The sequence below is a fragment of the Balaenoptera physalus genome, assembly GCF_965194825.1.
Source record: "Balaenoptera physalus genome assembly, chromosome: 1".
NCBI classification, from domain to species: Eukaryota; Metazoa; Chordata; class Mammalia; order Artiodactyla; family Balaenopteridae; genus Balaenoptera; species Balaenoptera physalus.
Window position 1 is genome coordinate 98,672,817 of NC_138882.1, and position 21,637 is coordinate 98,694,453.

Below are 21,637 nucleotides of genomic sequence, written 5' to 3' on the forward strand. Positions count from 1 at the left end.
GTCATATTTCTATTCTCATTTGTCTCTTGGTATTTTTTGATTTCTCCTTTAATTTTCTTGATGGTCCATTGGTTATTCATAGCATTGTTGTTTAATCTCCACATTTTGTTGTTTTTCTCATTTTTGTCTCATGATTGATTTCTAGTTTCATATCATTCATTGTGGTTATAGAAGATGCTTTATATAAGTTCAATCTTGAATTTATTGAGACTTGTTTTATGACCTAACACGTGATCTATCATGAAGAACCTTCCATATGAACTTGAAAAAAATGTGTATTTTGCTAGTCTGGATGGAATGTTCTGTATATATCTCTAAAGCTATGTGATCTAATGTGTTAAGTCCACTGTTTTATTCTTGATTTTCTGTCTGGATGATCTGTTATTGATGTAAGAGGGTGATAACACCCCTACTATTACTATTGCTTTAAATTTCTCCCTTTGAGTACGTTAATAATTGCTTTATATATCTTGGTGCTCCTCTGTTGGGTGCATATACATTTACAAATGTTACAGCTTCTTATTGGATTGACCCCTTTGTCATTATGTAATGCCCTTCTTTGTCTTTATTACAGTGTTTATTTTAAAGTCTATTTTCTCTGGTATGAGTTTAGCTACTCTAAATTTCTTTTTAACTTCCTTTTGCATGAAATATTTTTTTCCATCCCTTCACCTCAGTCTACGTGTGTCTTTATTTTTGAAGTGAGTCTCTTGTAGGCAGCATATAGATGGATTTGTTTCTTTATTCATTCAGCCATTCTATGTCTTATGATTGTGAATTTAGTCCATTTACATTTAAAGTTTTTTTTTCATGTAGTTACCATGAAGTTCATATATAACATTCTGTGTAAATATCCCCTTTTAATCTCTCCCACATTTTATACTTTTGCTTACATCTTACTTTATGTAACTCTTAACTGATTATTGTAATTTTAGTTAATTTTATTACATTTGTCTTTTAACCTTCACATTTACTTTATTAGTGATTGATCCACTACTTTTTAAAAAATATATTTACATTTTCAAGTGAGATTTTTGCTTTCATATTTTTAAAAATTATTAATTAGTGCCTTTTTTTCATCTTAAAGAAGTCCCTTAAACATTTCTTATAAGGCCAGTTTAGTGGTGGTGACCTCCTTTAGCTTTTGTTTATCTTGGAAACTCATAATCTCTCCTTCAATTGTGAATGATAACCTTGCTGGGTAGAGAATTCTTTGTTGGAAGTTTTTTCCTTTCAGTACTTTGAATATGTCATGCCACTTCCTACTGGCTTGTAAGGTTTCTGCTGAAAAATCTGCTGATAGCCTTATGGAGTTTCACTTGTATGTAACAAATTGTTTTTCCCTTGCTGCTCTCCTAAAAGCAGCAGATTCTTTTTCCTTAACTTTTGCCATTTTAATTACAATGTGTCTTGGTGCATGTCTCCTTGCGTTCAATTTATTTGAAACTCTCCAAGCTTCCTGGACCTGGATGTCTGTTTCCTTCCCCAGATTAGGAATTCTTCAGCTACTATTTCTTCAAATAAGTTTTTCTGTCCCTTTCTCTTTCTCTTCTACTTCTGGGACCCCTATAATGTGAATGTTATGCTACTTGTTGTTGTACCAAAGGTCCCTTAAAGTATCTTCACTTTTTAAAATTTTTTGTTCAATTTGCTGCTCTGTCTGGATGAGTTCCATTGCTTTGCCTTTTAGCTCACTGATTTGTTTGACTACTATTGTAATCTGTTGTTGAACACATCTAGTGTATTTTTCTGTTCAGTTATAACTTCTGTTTACTTTTTAAAAATATTTTTCTATCTCTTTGTGGATGCTGTCATTGTGTTCTTCCCTTCTACTCCTGAGTTCAGGGAGCATCTTTATGACCATTATGTTGAACTCTTTATCAGGTAGGTTGGTTATCATCATTTCATTTCATTTTTTTTCTGAGATTTTTGTCTTGTTCTTTTGATTGGAACATATTCTTCTGTCTACTCATTTTGCCTAATTCTCTGTGTTTGTTTTGATGTAATAGGTAAATCAGCTACCACTCCCAGTCTTGAAAGACTGGCTTTATATAGGAGATGTCCTGTGGGGTTCAGAAGAACTATCCTAACTGGCCACCAGAGCAATATGCACAAGCCATGTCCCCTATGTGGGCTGCATATGTTTTCCTGTTGTTGTGGGGTCACAGATACTATGACAGCACACTAGTATGCGGGATTGGCCCTGCAAATTGCCTATGGGGTCTCACCATAGTGGCTGCTGGATGCTGGTGGTCAGCAGTAGCCCCTGGAATGCCTGTGGGGCCGAGTCATGGTGGCTGTCAGTTACTAGTGGGTTGGCTGGTCCCAGAATGGCTGTGAGACTCATCCATGGTGGCTGCTGGGTACCTGTGGGCAGAGCTGGCCATATAATGGCTGCAAAGACTATTTTCAGGGCTATCATATGCTGGGGGATAGGACTGGCCCTCAGAACTGCAGTGGGGCTGTGCCCACCAGTGCCCAGCAGGGTTATTTCCTGGATGGCTGTGAGGCACTGCCAAAACACAGAGGTAGGCAGGGCTCTTAGCAGTGTGCACCCACAGATTAGATGGAGATTTCCAATATGGTGCCACCAGTGCCAGTATTAGTAAGGTAGCCTGAGATGGCAAAAATAGCTCCCACTAGGGTCTCAGTCCCCAGGGATCATCCCAGCTGGTCCTTACTCTATAGCAGATGCTTCAGGATTAGAAAGTGTGTCCCTTTCATCTATGGTCCATGCACTTTTCAATCTGGTGATTTTGTGCAGGTTTTTGTGTCAAGAGAGACTGTGTGTGGGCCCTTTAAAAATGAGTTTTCCTTTCCCTGTAGTTCTATGGTTTTCCTGGGAGTATTTCACATTGGTTTTTAAACTCAGTGGTTTGGGGAGGGCAGGGTTTGTATCTCCTGAGAAGGATCTAAGGCTTAGTTTGCCTGATGTGGAACTCGAAACTTTTATTCCTCAGGGAAAATAACTGTACTTTAAAAAAAAATTATTTGAGTATAGTTGATTTACAATGTTGTGTTAGTTTCAGGTAACTGTACCTTTGTTATACTTCGTGATTGTGGATCACTGTGGCTGGAGTGTGGTTTTTCCTTGATGTGACTGTATCTCTGTTTCTTCTACCCATCTCAATGCTGTCCTTTTACCCTTTGTTGTGGAGACTCTATTCATCCAGTTTTCAGGCCCTTTCTGGAGGGAATTTTTCCATATGTAGTAGTAGATTTGTTGTATCCATGGGAGGAGTCAGTTCAGAGTCCTTCTACACTTCCATCTTGAATCCTCTCTTCCAAGAAATTCTTGAATCAAGAAGAAGGAACCTTTCATTATGTCATTCATTCAGTAAGTATTGAGTGCATTCTATGATCCAGACACTGTGCTTCACACTGGATACAGAGCAGTGAGTAAGATAAATGTGATACTTGCTCTTGTAGGAATTACAGCATAGTGGAGGATACAGAGCAAAACAAACAAATAAATGAATAAGTAATTGTCAATCATGATAAGAGCAATGATAGCAGCAAATAAGATGGTCAGGGGAGTCTACTCAAAGAAGCGACATTTGAGCAACAACATGAAGATATAAAAGCAACCAGGAATACAAAGGATAGGAAGAATTTTCTAAGGAAGCGATAAAAGCATTTGCAAAGGCTAGAGGCAGGAAAGAACAAATGCTGAGGATAGAGCTTCAAAAGGGAGAACGAAGTCACAGCAAGGAAGAGAGTTTCTAGATCCTCTGCCAGGAGTTCCTGGTCTTTTTCTCTAGAATTGTCATTAAATGAGACTTAGATTCAAGGACTCTTACTGTTTTTATCTTTGTTCCAAGTTATACCTTACCAGAATCTACCCCTATATTTCAAGGGCTATTTCCAGAAATGGGGAATTGCTATAAGCTGGAAAACATCTCAAGAAGTACTCACCATAGGAAATAGATAATGAAGACAGCCACTAAAATTCACCCTCTCTTCTCTCCAGGAAATTTTACAGGCTTTTGAAGAAGAGGCTAAAGAAAGAGGAAAACCCAGACTGCTGATCACAGCAGCTGTGTCTGCAGGCAAAGGGACCATTGATGCGGGATATGAAATTGCAGAGATTGGAAAGTGAGTGTGAGGAGTCTCTCAGGTTCTCCAAATCCCAGAGCAGAGATACCTAAACGTTTTGGTAGAAAGCATTCCAAGTAGTTGTGTAAACATAATGTTGAGAAAGTTGGTACCATCAATTGCCAACAATGTTTGAAGTGGTTCTGGGATAAGGTGGTGACCCCTTTAAATTGTCACTGTAGTAGGCTTTGGGGGAAAGTGGAACAAGATTCAAGACCTTGGAAAATCTTTATATGTAACAGCTAACCTCATTAACAGTTTCTTTTGAAAAAGGCTATAAAATTTTTTAAAAAGCTATTATTGACAGAACAATAGGAGAGCTATTCACCTGCAACTCCCACGGCCCTAGAGACATGTGTTTCTGAGACACATGCTCTAACTACCATGTTTTCTTACCTTCTGCTCTGGATTTGCCGTTTATTTCAAGAGAGTAAAGGAGACTTTCTATCTAGCCCTATGGAAGTCACAGAGGATAACACCCAGGAAGCCACATTAGTGGGGCCATATGGATATCTACTTGACATCATGAGTTTCCACAGCTACCATTTCTTGCTCTTAAATTGTCCATAAGAAAATGCTCCCAGGATCTTGATGGCTCAAAATCTCTTGCTCCAGGCTTCTTGATTTCATCAGTGTGATGACCTATGACTTCCATCATGGCTGGGACATGAGTACAAGACACAACAGCCCCCTGAGTGTAGGATCCAAGGATCAAGGCAACATATGTTCTTTCAACTGTGTAAAAAGGAAAAGACCCAAATCATATGCAGACGGAAGACAGGGAAGGGATTGGGAGCCTTGGTTGTTGGAAAACAGGGTTTCTCTTTGGGGGACAATTAGCTAGACTTTGTTAATCATATGGAAAAAACACTGGTGAGGAATAATGGCTGTGTTACCTTCTGCAGGAATATGCCATGAAGCCCTGGAGAGACAATGGGGTCCCTTCAGAGAAGCTCATCATGGGGTTCCTCACCTATGGGAGGACTTTCTGGCTCAGCACTTCTGACACCTCAGTCTGTGCCCAGTCTCTGGAGCAGGGTCATCTGGTCCTTACACAGGTGAGGCTGGATTATGGACTTACTATGAGATAACTAACACAGCTAATTCAGGCTAAAATGCCCTGGGGAAAATTCTTCCACTCTCCAAGTCATTTTGTTACTCCTCTGCTCTTGAGATCCTATATCCCAGCTTTCACAGATCTAACAGCTCTGAGCATAGCAGCCTGTGGAAAGGCAGGTTGATGACTGTGGAATACTTTTCACTTAAAAAAACCAAGCTGAATTTCCTTTTTGGGTTTTGAAGTGTATGGGACCATATTTTCTACAGTCCAAAGCTATACTGAATTCTGTTACATCCATGTAAATAGATGGAGAAGGATTTCAGCAGTTTAGCCTAGTGATGGCATATAATTGGATCTTCTTTCCAACCTGAATTGATTGCATGTACTCAAATCTTGTGTTAAAAATTCAGACTGGTAGGTGAATAGTTAGCAGTGTTTGCCAAAGACTCGAGTGTTTGTGGAAGAATGACCTCAGCTCATTTGGTCATGCTTACCATTTCTCAACTAACCTGTGGTTATAGAATTAGAATTTCACTTCTTTGTACCTGGTTTCATATAAATTTGTGTCTTCATTTTATGAAACAAAATCACTTTCTAGAGAAATATGTGAAATTAAAGTAGATATTTCACAATGCCCCCTTTTCCATCTGTCTCCCATTTCTTACTATTTTTCTCCCATTTAAGTCCTTTCTCCTCCAATACATGACATAATCTGTGACATACTCAATGTTTCCTTCTTCACTCCCCCCATAGATCTGCACATTCCTAAGTGAAGTCACAAATGCCTGGATAGAAGACCAAAAAGTTCCATATGCTTATAAAAACCCTGAGTGGGTTGGCTATGACAATATTAAGAGCTATGGATATAAGGTATGAACAGTGTAAAAAATTACAATTCTAGCTTCAAATCCTAAGTGGTTTCAAAGTTTTAAATATGTACAAAGTGGAGTAGACCAACCTCATTATGACTTACCTTTCCACCAAGACAGAGAAAACAATATGATTAAATATAGATTTAATGATACAGTGTACAATATATAGGAGAATACACTGACATATAGTATAATATTCTAATATGTTTAAAATTTATTGCCCAATTTTTGTCCAATATGAATCTATACTAATTCATGTGAAATGGTTATAAGCTAGATCTAAGACCAACATTTTCATGGACAATATGAAAATAATCCTTTACATTTTTACCTAAATGCCTTGCAACCATTATCTTACTTGATTCTACACAATCCAGTGAAGTAAGAAATAGCCTCTCCATTTTACAGATGTGTAAGCTGAGGTTCATAGATTCTGTGACTAATCCAAGGTTACATAGTTGGAGAATGCAAAGGCAGTAACTGAACATGTTATCTGGCTCAGAGTCTAGGCTCTTTCCATCGCACTGCTCTGTCAGTTCATCTTTACAGAATCCTGGTCAGGAGAAAAGTGGTCAACATGGAGGAGAAAGGTGCTGTATGGTGCAGTGGTTAACAGTCTAGACTTTGGTGTCAGATATACCTGGTTCTCAAGTCCTGATCTAGGATTGGGTGAGTTCCCAGAAATCTGTGAAAGAGTAATAATAATAGGATCTACCCAGTAGTTCCTGTGAAGATTAAGCAAGTAATGAATGTTAAAATGTAGCTTAGCTTGGACTACTAGTATTAAATATTAGCTTTGTTTATATTAATACCCAAGAGTTTATTAACTGGAGCAAGAAAACAAAAATAGAACTGAGTTAGACAATCATACCTTGAATTCACAAAGCACATATCCTTTCATAAAAAAAAAAAAAATTCATAGGGTTTCAACCCACTTGCAGTTTTCTCCCTTATATCCCCTTGTCACCCTGTACTCCATTCTTTGTTGTGTAAATGCCATTTGATTCTGGCTACCAAGTGCTCTTTGTGTCTGCAGGTTGACTTTCTCAAGGAGAACAATTTTGGTGGGGCCATAATTTGGGCCATTGATCTGGATGACTTCTTAGGCTCCTTCTGCAATAAGGGCAAATATTCACTCACAATCAAGCTGAAGTCACTCCTGGGCTTGTCCTCAGGTGCATCACTACTAAGTTCACCACATTGTTCTAAAGATGATGTAGGTCAAGCTGCAAGAATGGCAACTGCAGAGGGACAAGAGTGCATGGAGGCAGCCGCAGAGCATCATGTGAAAAAGGGACAGATTTACAGGAAGAGGCTTTTTAGAAATACTTTTTTCAATCAAGAGGCCAGTCTAAGTTCAGTAGCTATGTGGGCAAAGATTTGAATACACCTTATACCCTAGAGATGGGCCTTTCTTCTCAGGAAAATTTTGTCTGGGAGGAAGAATTTGATATCTTGAAAGTGAGTCTGATGCATGTGCTGACATTTTCTCTAAACTAGACAGCTTCCCTGTCAGTGCAGTGCACCATATCATAACTTAGACATAAGCAGGCCAGTTAGCCACTTCCCACCAGCTTTAGTTACAGATTTTTGTCTTTGGGTGCTAGTGGGGAGGGTCGGAGGTAGGTCTTGAAGAAGAGCAGGCACAAAGGCTCACATTGCTGATTGGTCCATGACTCAGCAGTGTGAGGAGAGAAACCCTTGCTCTTCACATGGCTTTGCATGTTCCTTGGTTAAGCATCCCTGGGGTAAGGCTAAAGATGGAGGTAGAGAAGTAGAAGATATGAGGGTTCCGTATGTCTCTACTCTCAGGAAATTGACAGAATAATTGATTTTTTAAATTGTAAAACCTGTTAAGAGATGATTATAAAAAGATGGGCTCAAATTATAGAGTGAGGGAGTAAGAGGTAGCAAATTCTAGTGGTGGAGAGGGTTCTAGTAATAGAGTAAAATGAAATATAAAATGTCTGAATTGCCAGAGGGAGAAAAAGGGGAGAAAAAGCAATGTTGAAAGGAAACAAGCAAAAATAAAGCATAAGAAACAAAACATAACAAGATGATAAAATCTAAGTATAATACTTGCGGCTAACAAGATGACAAAATGCAGATGTATTACTTATGACAGAAATATGGATAAGCCTCCTCTATGAAAACACAAGTATTAATTAGTCCCCCACATAAAATCCTTGGTCAATCACGGTAGGGTTGGGTTCACTTCTCCCTCAGTGGAAATGTAGCATAAGCCCAGGGCTGACATCCTGCTAGGACTCCAATGGCCCTTGTTCTCCCTTCCTGCTTGCTTTGGACATCTGTCCCCTTGTAACATTCTTCCCAACCATAACTTGGAACTCTCACAGGGCTCAAGTTCTTGGAGAACAAAACTGATATAAGAGGAGGTCTATAGTTTTTGCTTCTACATTCAAAAACAGCTTATGATGATGTTCTGAAATGGTCTTTTTGTTCTTTTAGAATGCACTCCACCAGCCACCAAGACCTGGTACAACCCACCAGTGACAACCGGAAATGAAGTTTCCTGTGCCAATATCGGTGGAGACAACCCACCAGTGACACCCGGAAGTGAAGGTTTCTGTGCCAATATCGGTGGAGACAGCAGCAGTGGTGGAGAAGGTGGTGGTGATGGGGGCAGTGGAGGAGATGAAGGTTTCTGTACTGGTAAAGCAGATGGCATTTTTAGCAATCCTAAAGACACCACCAAGTTCCACCAGTGTGTTGGAGGCAAGACCTTCCACTCCCAGTGTGCTCAGGGTCTGGTGTTCCACCAGAACCGCAAGTGTTGTAATTGGCCTTCAATTTAAAATGTTGGAAAAATTCTACTTTGTCACAAATGCTCTTGTGCTGCATGTCAAACTTAATCTTCCAATACTCCATGTAATCTACATATTATATCAATCTATCTGTCAATTTGGAAGCCCTACGTTACTAAAGCAGCATTATAATTAGGTTTTACTCCATTAAGATCTAAAAAAAACTGTAAACCCCTTGAACAAAACCCATATGTAAAATAAATGACACTGTATACTTTATTTTTTTGTATTCATTTGTATTCTTTCTTAAGTACTTGTATATACAATTAAGCATTTCAAGGGACCCTGGAGGTTAACTGAAGCTATAGTAAAATTTTTACTTTTTGTCAAATCAGATTACTATTTTAGAAAGAGGAGTTGCCTTCCCTGGCAAAAGCCTTGAGAGTATGAACCAAAAAACAGTGTGAAAGATGTTCTCTCATCCCTGTCAATATCCTCCAAAGAAGGGGCCCAAGACCCTAAGTCAGAAAAAATAATGAATGCTAAATTACCACCTCTGAAAAAAGCAGCATGTGTGTGGATCCAAAGGAGAAAAGGGAGGGAGGTGTGCTAAAGCGGTGAGAAATGTTAATCTTGATTTATCTCAAGTCATAAAAATACTTCTTGACAAGATAATAGAAATCTTTAAATGATCAGATTAAATGAAGTAAAAGTTTTTAGACTGAGGTATATTTAGCATTATCTCAATATTCTAATTTGATTTCCAGTGGACTTGTCTTTCACCATTTTTCTTCAGAAGATCTTGGCCCCTAAGGAATTAGGCCTTTCAGCATCATACTCCCAGTAGGTTTCAACTCCTAGTGCTTCTTTCATCAGCTAACACTTATCATATGCTGACCCTGAAGAGTACAGCAGGCTACAGCTTTTTGAGGCACTAACAGCATCTCACTCTTTGGTATCCAGACACATGAAGACTTGCCATCGGTCTGATAATTACTAAGAAGGCTAAGTAGGCACGAAAGGACCTTCCCATTAAAAGATAAGGTAGACTATACTTAATGCCCTTTCTGAAGGAACCATACTTGAGTTATTTCAGTTTGTGCTGGAAGGAAAAGGCCTGTCTCCCAGGCCAGTGTCTAGATAAGTACATTGAATGTGGCTGCTATGAGTTCTGACCTTAACACACCTAGAGTAACTTGTAAGGCTTCAGGGCATCATTCAAACTGGGAATGGGGAACAGATCCAATTCACTAGCCTCCCTGGGGAGTCCTTCTCATTCTTCAGTCCAGGCTCAAGAAGCCAGTAGTGAGTTTATTTTGATTCTTGCTGTATCCCCAGTGTTTGCCACTCTGCCTGATGCATGGTAGGAGCTCAATAGGATGATGACTGACAGACTAAATAGATGATGTAATGGGAAAGGGGGGATATTTTGATTCTGTGAGTTTTACACAAATCTGGGAAAGACAATCAAATCAGGACCTCCCCAATCCACGCTGGGGAACTCAGACACTTGGAAGAGCTCCTAAAACCTAAATATTAAATCTGCCTTTAAGTATCCTCTGCATCTAGCAAGCCCAAATACAAGGCCAAACAAGCCATCCAAATCCTTGATATGTATAGACTAACAGTCACCTATCACGAGGGCTAGTGGTAGAAAACATAAAACTCATGCCTGGGAATTAGAGCTAGAGGGCAGGGACCCACAAGTATTTCAGTAAAGTGAAGCCACCCCACTGAACACTCTGTAGGAACCCCCTTGACCCATCTACATGTATACACAACAAACCAGCACATGGAGAGAGAGCCCTCTGAACTAGTCTTTATGCTGTCATATAGTAGTTATGAGCCCCTTGCCCCTCCCTGTGCCCCATGCTGGCAGACAGGTGGGCCAGAGCAATGCAGAAGGACAAGAGCAGCTGTGTCTTCAATCCTGGAGAGTCTGTGGTCAGGAGGAGCACATGAAGGTAGTCACAGCTTTTCAGTTGTAATACAGGCTTAGGTAGGCCACACGGTTCTGATGCTTTCTAAAGTCTTTGTCTGTGGGCAACTGCAATGGAAGAATGTTGTCTAGGTTAATATTAGAATGAGAACCCTCTGCCTCTGGTCTTCCTGGCTGTGCAAAATAGAACTGTATGTTATAGCTGTTGTGGCCTAGCTGAACCCCAACTGCATAGTAACTTAGCCTTAGTGAATCTCTCAACATTACTATGTACATGTACTATTTGTCATCTTACTCTGGTATATATCATTCTAGGAATTATTTTCTACTTGGTAAATTGTCAAGTATGGCTGGTAAACTTCTTGAAAATGAAGATTATGTGTTTAATACTTGAATGTTACCCATAGGCACAATAATGTTAATACGTTTGATGTTTAATAAATATTTGTAGAATTAATCCAAAGTTCCACTAGAGGAAAAAAGGCACCTCTGGAATTATGACAGCTGACATGGATTGAGAGCATTTATTATGTTACAGGTACTGTGCTAAATGCTTCTCTACAATATCTCAATCTTTACAACTTTATCAGATTGAGTCTATTATTATATCTATTTTAAAGATAAGCAAACTGAGGCTTGGAAAAGTTAGAGGACTTGCACAGGATCACAAAGCAAGCAAATATGGAACTAGTATTTGAACCCAGGCAGTCTGTTCCTGAAATCCATGATCTTGACAGAACGATCCATAGCCCCTTGATGATCTAATATGCAAGGGGTGTGATGGAAAGAACACTGGCTTAGGACTCACAAGATCTAGATTCTAGTTGAGCAACTTCTACAAGCCACTTAATTCATCTGAGCCTCAGTTTCCTCCTCAGTCATAGAGGGATAAGTATCTCGGACTACTGTACATTATTTGAGAACTAAATAAGAAAATGTGACTTGTTTGCTCACACGCACATTTAAAAATCAAGTGAAATTGTGTAACTCTCCAAAAAGATCCCCATATGCATATACACACAAAACTGTGCAAGTAATTTCAGGGGAACAAGGATTTCTTGAAGCTTATTCACAGACTCCTGGTTAAGAATCACTGGTATACATGGACGTATTAGGTAAAGGGCTCCATAGAAGTCCAATCCTATTACCTCTGTTCTCAGTGTTCTTTTCTGTAAACATGGAACCTGAGCCCAGTCTGGAGATCCAAATTTCATTGGCCAGGTGACTTTTTTTGGTGGCTTTATCTCTGGGTTGTATGTGGTGGGGCTAGAAACAAAAATACAAAACATCATATGTAATGAGTTAGTGGTCATATATGAATTTCTACCTCTGATCTAGAGTCCTAACTCTTTGGGGAATGGTAGCCAACTGATTAACATAGGATTCCTTTACCTTTTAATGTATTTCTAACTAAGTTTTAGCGTTCAAGATATCTAGTCTTGACAAAGTAAAAATCAACTCTATTTTAAAATATTTCCGGAACTTCAGTATCCTTAGCTGAGAGACCAAAAGTTCCCAGAAATGGTGGGTGATAAAAGACAACTAACACAGTGATACATAAGTACTGCTCATGATATAAAATTGAGGATAAAAGTGCAGTGGTAATTTAAAGTTATCAGTAATCTAGGGACAGCAAAGGAGAACCAGGTGAAATTTCTTGATAATGGGATTATTTAATAATTGCCTTTGTTCATAACACTTTGCCTTTTGGTGTAGACTCTTTGCTGTGGAAATAACACATAGAATGGACAAGGGAATCAATATTCAACATCTCCACTTCCTTACTACAACCTTGAGAAAGTTACACTCACTCTCTGACCCTTGGATTTCTCACCAGTAAAAGAAAGACCTTGACACTGTGCCCTACAATTCCACACATTCTGAAAGGCTTCCTAAAGCACTTATAATGCCTCCCTTGGTCTATTAGGCCTACGTATTCTAGCCCCGCCCCTCCTCCTATATTCTCATTTCCTCCTTGCTCACTGCACTCTCGCCAAACTAATCTTCTTTCTTTTTTCCTCACACCAAATTCCTTCCCAGCTTATAGCGTTTGCACTTGCTATTCCTCCTCTCGGAGAAGCTCTGGGCCCAGATCTTCACAGGGCCAGCTCAGTCTTGTCATTGTGATTTCAGATAGTGTCATTTCCCCAAAAAGACCTATCTTGACAATCCTTGCCAAAGTAGATTCCAGTCCACCACTCTGTATGATATCATCATCCTCTTTGATTTTATTCAGCACATCACCAGATCACCAGACTTCCTGATGCACCCATGACAGCTCTAGTTTATGGCTACCATCTTGGTATAATTGTTAATAAGACACCCTTTCATTCTCAGAAGTGTCACTGTCTGACTAACAAATAATATGGCCACTCTCCTTATTACCATTGATATTTTCTTGTTCATTCGCTTCTCATTGTTTGGACCCTAGAATATAAACTCGAAGAAATCAGGAATCTTGTGTGATGGGTTTAATGCAAAATCTCTGAACCCTACAAATCTGCCTGGCCATTTATAAATATTTATTGAATGAATCACTATACTCTACAATTTTATAATTCTAGAGACCTGGAAGGCAAGAGGTTGAATCTTTAAAGATAGATGATTTCTTATTTAGAGAGCATGGTTGGGATGAAACCCCTTTTTGTACTACCTTTCCTATTGCTATTTGTTGAAGTGCACCAGAAAAAGGGACACATACCCAGGATAACAAGAGTCCTTTGAGTATGTCCTAAATCGAGGCAGCAAAGAATTAAATGGAGCAAAATTGTGTTTGTGTTTTTGCTCTCGAGGACTGAGTGTCTGGTACATGCCTGGGTAAGGTGTCATATCCTGTTTCCAAGAAAAAGACCAATATGTTAGAGGGTGATACATATATATATATATATACACACACACACACACACACACACACACACACACACATGAAAAGTCTTCTAAGTAGAGAAAACAAAATCATCCTTTTCCTGTTCATATATCAGGTATGGTTTAGAAACAAGCCTATAGTAGGTAGAAAACTAAGATAAGGGTATGGTTCAGCTACCTAAATGTACCTAAAGCTTAGGATGTAGAAATAAACCTATGGTGGGTAGAGAGCCAAGGTAACTTATTGCAGCTACTATCCCCACCATCCCACCATCCCACCATCCCACTCAGAGATTCTTCTGGAGCCAGTATCCCTCTCCTTGAGCTTAAGTGTCAAGAAAACGTCCAGCAAGAGATTAGGAACCTATACTGAAGACTTGAAGGCCAATCACGCAAAAGGGTGAAGAAGTTGGATTTTTTTTTTTAACTGACAAGATAATATGATGCATATAAACAAAGCTTCCAGTATTTTAACATCAGGTGTCTCAAGACCGAAGCCCTGCCTTGGTACCATTCATTCTGAGAATTGTTTTCCACTCTCCCAGTATACTCACACACACATTTGCAATGCTAACATCCAAGCTTTTCTGATAGGCTTCTTAGTAGCTTTTACCCAAATGACATTTTTTCTTGAATTTCAGGGCATATTCTTTACATAACCTCCAGCTTTGCTCCCCAGTGCAAATACACAGCGCAACATGGATCACACTAAAATCTAAGCACATTCAGCCATTTCTCACCTTGCTAATTGGCTTAAACCTCACGGCTGTTCTGGCTCCAAAAGCATATCCTTTTATACTGGTTGGGACCTTAGAGAGGTTGTATGCCAAGCCATACCTCTTCCGGTAGTATATAGAAAACAAACAAAGAAAGAAAAAACATACATAGAGAACATTATAGTTATTAAAACAGAATGAACTTAGAGTATTCCTGAATCTTCTCTGCCAAAGTTGCTCTTTCTTTCTTGATTCCTCTGCATCAAGACCATACAAGCAATTACATAAGTAACCCAGGCAACTCTACAAAGGAATGTGGCTGGATAGGTAGAGTGATTGACATTTCTCTACTTCCAGTGAATCCACTCCTCTTAGCCCCACAGAGATGAATCTGCTGTAATGCAACTGTCAGTCTGATTATATGATTTCATAAACTGACCTACCAGCACAGCCACAGTCCAGATTTGGACTAAGGGGAGCTATTGAGTCATTTGACTTTGGAGGTAGGAATGGAGTCTCTTTTGGTGAGGACTATACTGGGGACTGCATGAGGCCAAGGCTTGCGTTTGGTGGGAGGCAAAAAGGGAGCAACTGTCCTTTGATTTCTGATATTGGCCCTGACAGCTAGTTGTAGAATACCAGGGCAATTTCTCATGTTGGGACCCTGAAGGTCACAAATCCCATAGAGTTTTTCTTCCAGGAAACTTGGGTATCCTTAGATACCCTGAGACCCACCTAAGGGAAGGTGAATACTCACATCTTCTGCTATGTAACATCCAGGCCCTCTGTTGGGCGCTCCCCTAAAAGGGAGCAACTTGTTCCCCAACAAGCTTGGGGGACAGGAGTGAGGAAAGACCTTCCTCTGTTAACATGTTCCAAAGAAGTAGTTAACCAGCGGCTCTGAAGATCAAGAAACAGGAGAAACTCCACATGAGGGAAGACCCCTGGTCTAAGTGAGAGCTCGGGGGCAAGTGGGGTGTAGGGAGGAGGGGCAGAGCTCTTAAGAGCAGGCCCAGCTCTTAACAAAAACCAGATCAACTCCATGTAAGGGGGTGAAGCGCATTTTCCCTCCCTTCGCCCTTCTTCTTTCCCAGCCTCCCTACTCTTCCTCTTGCCTCTACTCTTGACTCCTCCATTACAGCCCTCCTTACCTGCTTTATTGAAGCACATCTCAGCAGTGCCACCAGGGCCAGAGTTTGTGTACTACATTGCCTAAGAAACAGAGGCGGGGCTGGGCAGCCCCAGCTGCCAAGCTCCCGGAGAGGAGTGGCTCTGAGCTAGCCTACTCAGCAAGTGGGGAATCCTGCAGAGCCATCCTTGGGGCAGGAACTGCACCTCCAAGGCCAGGAGCCTAGGGGAGTGAGAATTCTGCAGCTGGGCAGGAGGAAGGGGGTTTGCTGCATCTGAAGTTGTAGGCTGAAGAGCTTTGGAAGCTGGGCCACCAGAAATGCACTGTTGAGGAAGCAGGGACCCCCATGTTCAGGATGCCCTGAAATCCAAGCTACTAGGTTCAGGGATGTGGGAAAACACAGCCTCTGCAGTGGTGGCCTATGGGGGTGGGATTCCTGGGAAATGCCCAGAAGAGGGGAGTTGGGGACCTAATGGAGCCCAGATAGATCTGTATTAGGCCTCTCTTAGACACATTTTTCCTTTTCTTCAAGCAATTCCCATCAGGTTACCCCCTTCTACCCCTAAGTGGTGCTTGAGGCTTTAAAAGGTCTGGAGTCCTTAGGGGAACAGTAAGAGTGCAGTGGAATCACAGAAGTGCTTAATAGTTTAAATTTGGGGGCAGTTACTTAAGTCCCAGTTTCCTCATCTCTAAATTGGGAACAATAATTCCTCTTTATAGGGTTGTTGAGAGGATTAAGATAACAGGATTAAAGCAGTTCATTGCCTAGTGCTTGGTAGGTGACAATGCAAGAGATTATTATTACTGAAATAGTATCTAGCTAGCTTAGGAGCACTCCTATCCTAACCCAAGAAGAAATCTCAGAGTGTATGATGATTTCTTTACCTTTGTCCTAGATATTAACACTAACTTGTTATCACCTGATTTTAGGATAACTTTAAGAGTTGTCAGGTGTGAGAGGCAACAGAATGCAGTGTGATTGGTACATTCTATCTTTGGCTTCTAAGGATGATCTTGGGATCCACACATACCCAGGGCTAGCACAGTCTACAGGGATGATTTTATAGCTCTAATATAGGGTTTCCAAAAGAGGTAATACTGAGTCCTAGAGGATATTTTGGAAACTTGTAGAAGTGTTTTGCTTGTTAAAAATTATTTAGGCGATGCTCCTGGTCAATGGGCCAGGGAGGTTGGATACCTGTAGCTCATTGCCCAGTTACACAGTGAATTGTGTCAAGTCGTATATAACATTCAAATGTCTTCCTGGCCTCTACAAAAATAACTGATTGTATCTGACATATATAGCAACATTGAAGAAGGTTTTTTTTTTAAAACCAAATAATGCAGAAAGCCCAGTAATATAGGAGAAGGTCTTATGAGAAACAAAGCTTAATTGGAATAAAAATATGGTCTCAACATTATTGCACAATTTGCTTCAAGCCTCCTTTCTACTCAAAATATAATTACAGTTAAAATTATGGTAAACAAAATGTAAAGAGATATAGTATGAATTTGTTAATTTTCACTTTCTTTGATATTTTAAGGAATATTAATATTATTTTTTTTGTAGGTATCTTTTTTTTAATTTTTATTTTATTTATTCATTTATTTATGGCTATGCTGGGTCCTTGTTTCTGTGCGAGGGCTTTCTCCAGGTGCGGCAAGTGGGGGCCACTCCTCATCACGGTGCACGGGCCTCTCACCATCGTGGCCTCTCTTGTTGCGGAGCACAGGCTCCAGACACGCAGGCTCAGCAATTGTGGCTCACGGGCCCAGCCGCTCCACGGCATGTGGGATCTTCCCAGACCAGGGCCCGAACCCGTGTCCCCTGCATTGGCAGGCAGACTCTCAACCACTACGCCACCAGGGAAGCCCCGGAATATTAATATTTTTAATACCCAGTGTTTTTTGGAAATTAGTGTTTACATTATTAGTGACATGAAATGTGTCTCACAAAGTACTTTGAAATTATGGCAACATATTCCCTCATTGGTAGATTGGTTTGCTTCAAGATAATCCTCCAGGTGATAAGAGATAGAAAAACCAGACTCAATAAAGCATATATATTTCAAGACATCAGAGATATACCAAAGAAGAAAGAACCTGCAGAACCAAGATCCCAGAGAGAGGGGTAGCCCAAAGTGATGAGCCCAGCAGTTGGTGCTGCTATTCCCTTTGAACATTCGCTAATTAAAAAGCCAGCTGACATAAAAAGGAATGAAACTGGGTCATTTGTAGAGACGTGGATGGATTTAGAGACTGTCATACAGAGTGAGGTAAGTCAGAAAGAGAAAAACAAATATCGTATATTAACGCATATATGTGGAACCTAGAAAAATGGTACAGATGAACTGGTTTGCAAGGCAGAAATAGAGACACAGAAGTAGAGAACAAACGTATGGACACCAAGGGGGAATGCGGTGGGATGGGGGGCGGTGGTGGTATGATGAATTGGGAGATTGGGATTGACATATATACACTAATATGTATAAAATAGATAATTAATAAGAACCTGTTGTATAAAAAAAAAATTAAAAGAAAATAATAATAAAAAAGCCAGTGGAGAAGCAGAGGATTTGAGCAGAAATTTGAGCAGATGGTCTCTGAAAGATGGGGAGCAAAAATTAGGCTGACCATGGGAGAGAGGAGACTGGAAAACACCCTGGACTTTTAGATAGGACTCTAAAGAAATACACCTCAGCAATAAAAGTAAATAAGAAATAGAGCAGCTCTCAAAAAATCCTGAAATTCAGCTTTGTATCACCTCAGTCCCCAGTTACATTAAGATGATCTATTTCTACCCTTACCGCATACCAGAAACAAAAATAATTCATCGATTAGCATAACATCATCTGAGCCTCAAATAATTTTTATAATTTTTTTACGCAAAATGTTTGGCATTCAATATAAAACAACCATGCCTACAAAAAAAAAAAAAAAAAAAAAAGTAGGAATAAACCCAAAGGAAATCCAGAGATTAGTATGGACTTTAAGATCAAGTGCGGACTTTAAAATACCTGTACTTGGCTTCAGATTTTAGAAGAAGCCTGAAGATTGCAGCGTGAACATAGGAAGCAAAAGAAAGCAAGGAAATTTGTGATCCTGAAGCAAATTCTTGGTTTCTGAGGTAAGAAGCTAAAAGAAAAAGATAGATTAGACCCTAAAAACAAAACCAATAGAGATCCCAGTGTACTCAGGGAAAGAGAAAATTTCCCCATCAGTCTTTATGTTACTCATATAACACACAACAGGGCCCACCTTCATCCAGACTGATGCAAATTTATCAACTTTTCATTAAAGCCAATCCAGACATAGTACAGTCAAAGATAGACTGTCTATATGTTATGTATATCTCCTGTATTACTAATTGTGGAATGGTAAAATTCAGAAGCTAAGCAGAATTTCAGGTAGCTCCAAGGATTGTCAAGAATCATTGAATCTTTAAATGATGGATTTTTTTGAATGATGATCATGTGCAAAGGAAACTTTGCAGGTGATCACTTAGAACAGAAGAATAGTTAGACAAAGTTTTATATGTAGCCACTTTTGATGAAGATCTTAAAGAATTCAGCAGTTCCTGTCATGTACATTTCTAACCATAGTGATAGCATAAAGAGGATGCCTGATATTTATGGAGACTATCTGTTACAGATTTATGAGATAGTTATCTAATTTTCTCATTTGACTATGTATGAAGCCATTGTAAGAATTATGATTCTAGAGAACCACTTGCTCTGTTGCAGTGGTCTAATTGAATGGGGATAAGTAGATTCAACATTTTGTATAATGTTTTAAGTAGATTTTTGTCTCATTTAAAAATGTATTGGATTTAACAGTAATATATCAATACAGCAAATGGTAAAAGCTGATAATTGTATTTAAGAAACTAAATGAAAAGATGGAGAATTTTAGAAGTAAAAAAAGAATCAAATAAAAATTATAGAAATTAAAAGTGCTATCACCAAAAGTAATAACTGAATGCATGAAGAACAGAAGATTATAAAAGGTGAAAAAAATTAATGAAATGGAAAATAAATCAAAAGAATGTACTCAGACTGAAACTTGGAGAGACAAGGACAGAATATACAGAGGCAGATGAGAAACAATGAAAAGTTCTAACACAGATGTATTTGGAGTTCCACAAGGAATGGAGAGAGAAAGAATGTGGCAGATGCAAGAGTTGAAGAGATAATGGTTAAGAATATTTCCGAACTGATGAAAAACATTGAACCAGAGAATAACAAATGCTACAATCTTAAGCAAGACAAATACAAAGAAAACTTCATTTGGTCATATCATAGTAAAACTGAGGAAAACCTAAAGAGAAAGATTTGAAATTGGCCAGATAAAAAAGGCAGGTTACTTTTAAAGAAGCAACAAGAAGCCTGGAGGGTAACTTTTCAATAGAAAAAAGAGAAGCCAGGAGACAATGGAATGGTATTTTTAAGTGCTAAAGAAATAACAGTGAAAGGATGGAATATATATCCCATACGAAAACTAACAAAAACAAAGTTAATGTATGCGTACCAAGAGTATGAGGGACATAGAAAGGCTGAGGAATTACTTCAGACTGAGGGATACTGATGAACATAATGTAATGCAACATTTATTCCTGGATAGGATCCTGAATGAGATAGGAAAGCTATGTTGTTGGGACAGTTGGCTAATCTGAATAGGGTCTGTGGTTTTAATGATAGTGTTTATCAGTGTTGATTTTCAGATTGGTACGGTTGTATGATCATGATTTATGAGAGAATCTCTGGGAGAGTAACAGTAGAGTCTTTAGGGAGAAGGGGGAATCATTTCAGAAAAAGTATGTATATATGGAAAGAGAGAGAGAGAGAAGTAACATTTAACAATTGAGGAATTTGGGTGAGGGGGATAAGGAAATTCTTTGTACTGTTTTTGCAGCTTTTCTTTAAATTTGAAACTTTCAAAATAATAATTAAAAATATATATCCGGTATCATTATGAGAGTGAGCAACAAAGCCAAGATATGGGAGAAGATATAAGCAAAAAGGCATCTGAACCTGCAATATACAATAAAGTATCCACTACCCATATGTAGCTATTGAGCACTTGAAATGTGGTTAGTCCAAATTGGGATGTATATAAGTGAAAAATGCACACTAGATTTTAAAAACTTAGAATGAAAACAAAGTGTACAAATTATGTCTTTAATAGTGTTGTATTGGTTACATGTTGAACCGATGATATTTAGATATAATTGGTTAAATAAAACATATAATAAAATTAACTTCATATGCTACTTTTTACTCTTTTTAATGTAGCTATTGGAAAGTTTAAAATTAAGCACATTTGTTCAAATTGTATTTCCATTGGATAGTGGTGATCTAGAAGATATAAAGCACTCTTACAGATCAATAAGGAAAAACAACCTAATTTTAAAAATTGGTAAAAAACTTGAATGCGCACCACAGAAGAAAGAACCTCCAAATGACCTGTAAACATATAAAGAGTGCTCAACGTCAGTAGTCAAAAGGAAATGCAAATTAAAATCATAATGACATAGCCACCTGACGGCTAAAACTATAAAGATGGAGAATAGTGCTAACGACGTGAAATAACTGGAAATCTTTAATACACTTTTAGTATAAGGGTAAATTGATACATTCACTTTGGAGAACTGATAGTATTTACTGAAGCTGGACATAGACATCTCTGTGACCTAATAATTTCTACTCCTTGATATCTACTTAGCAGAAATGCATACAGTTGTGTTCCAAAAACATGTATTGATACAAGAACATTGAAAGCAATGTTACCCATAATAGTCCCCAAACTGGAACAAGTGAATGTCCATTAACATTAAAACGGGACCTTCAAGATGGCGGAGGAGTAAGACATGGAGATCACCTTCCTCCCCAAAAATACATCAGAAATACATCGACATGTGGAACAACTCCTACAGAACACCTACTGAATGCTAGCAGAAGACCTCAGACTTCCCCAAAGGCAAGAAACTCCCCACGTACCTGGGTAGGGAAAAGAAAAAAGAAAAAACAGAGACAAAAGAATAGGGACAGGACCTGCACCTCTTGGAGGGAGCTGTGAAGGAGGAAAGGTTTCCACACACTAGGAAGCCCCTTTACTGGCAGAGCCAGGGAGTGGGTGGGGGGGGCAGTGGGAAGCTTCAGAGCCATGGAGGAGAGCACAGCAACAGGGGAGCAGAGGG

General features: G+C 39.2%; 1 protein-coding gene, 1 long non-coding RNA gene and 1 pseudogene across 3 annotated transcripts in view; 2 read left to right on the plus strand and 1 right to left on the minus strand.

The window, feature by feature from the left end:
- LOC309656474 (acidic mammalian chitinase-like) overlaps window positions 1–8,969 on the plus strand; it is a gene marked incomplete at its 5' end in the record, with an annotated part of 14,244 nt that extends 5,275 nt beyond the window's left edge. Inside the window, 4 exons of the mRNA XM_082452976.1 lie at window positions 3,971–4,095; window positions 4,711–4,792; window positions 5,001–5,153; window positions 5,909–8,969. Coding sequence (XP_082309102.1) covers window positions 3,971–4,095; window positions 4,711–4,792; window positions 5,001–5,153; window positions 5,909–6,031 — 483 coding nt within the window. The remainder of the gene's footprint in view (window positions 1–3,970; window positions 4,096–4,710; window positions 4,793–5,000; window positions 5,154–5,908) is intronic.
- Window positions 8,970–9,050: 81 nt separating this feature from the next.
- LOC309645942 (ciliary microtubule-associated protein 3-like) lies at window positions 9,051–15,482 on the minus strand (annotated as a pseudogene). The gene is made up of 6 exons (XR_014268662.1): window positions 15,464–15,482; window positions 15,070–15,212; window positions 14,337–14,435; window positions 13,433–13,563; window positions 11,880–11,997; window positions 9,051–10,839 (listed from the first exon to the last, which is right to left on the minus strand). The product of XR_014268662.1 is annotated as a ciliary microtubule-associated protein 3-like (transcript).
- Window positions 15,483–15,518: 36 nt separating this feature from the next.
- On the plus strand, window positions 15,519–20,686 carry LOC309645965. Its single transcript, XR_014255146.1, has 2 exons — window positions 15,519–17,717; window positions 18,475–20,686. It is a non-coding gene; the product is annotated as an uncharacterized lncRNA (long non-coding RNA).
- Window positions 20,687–21,637: the final 951 nt, after the last annotated feature.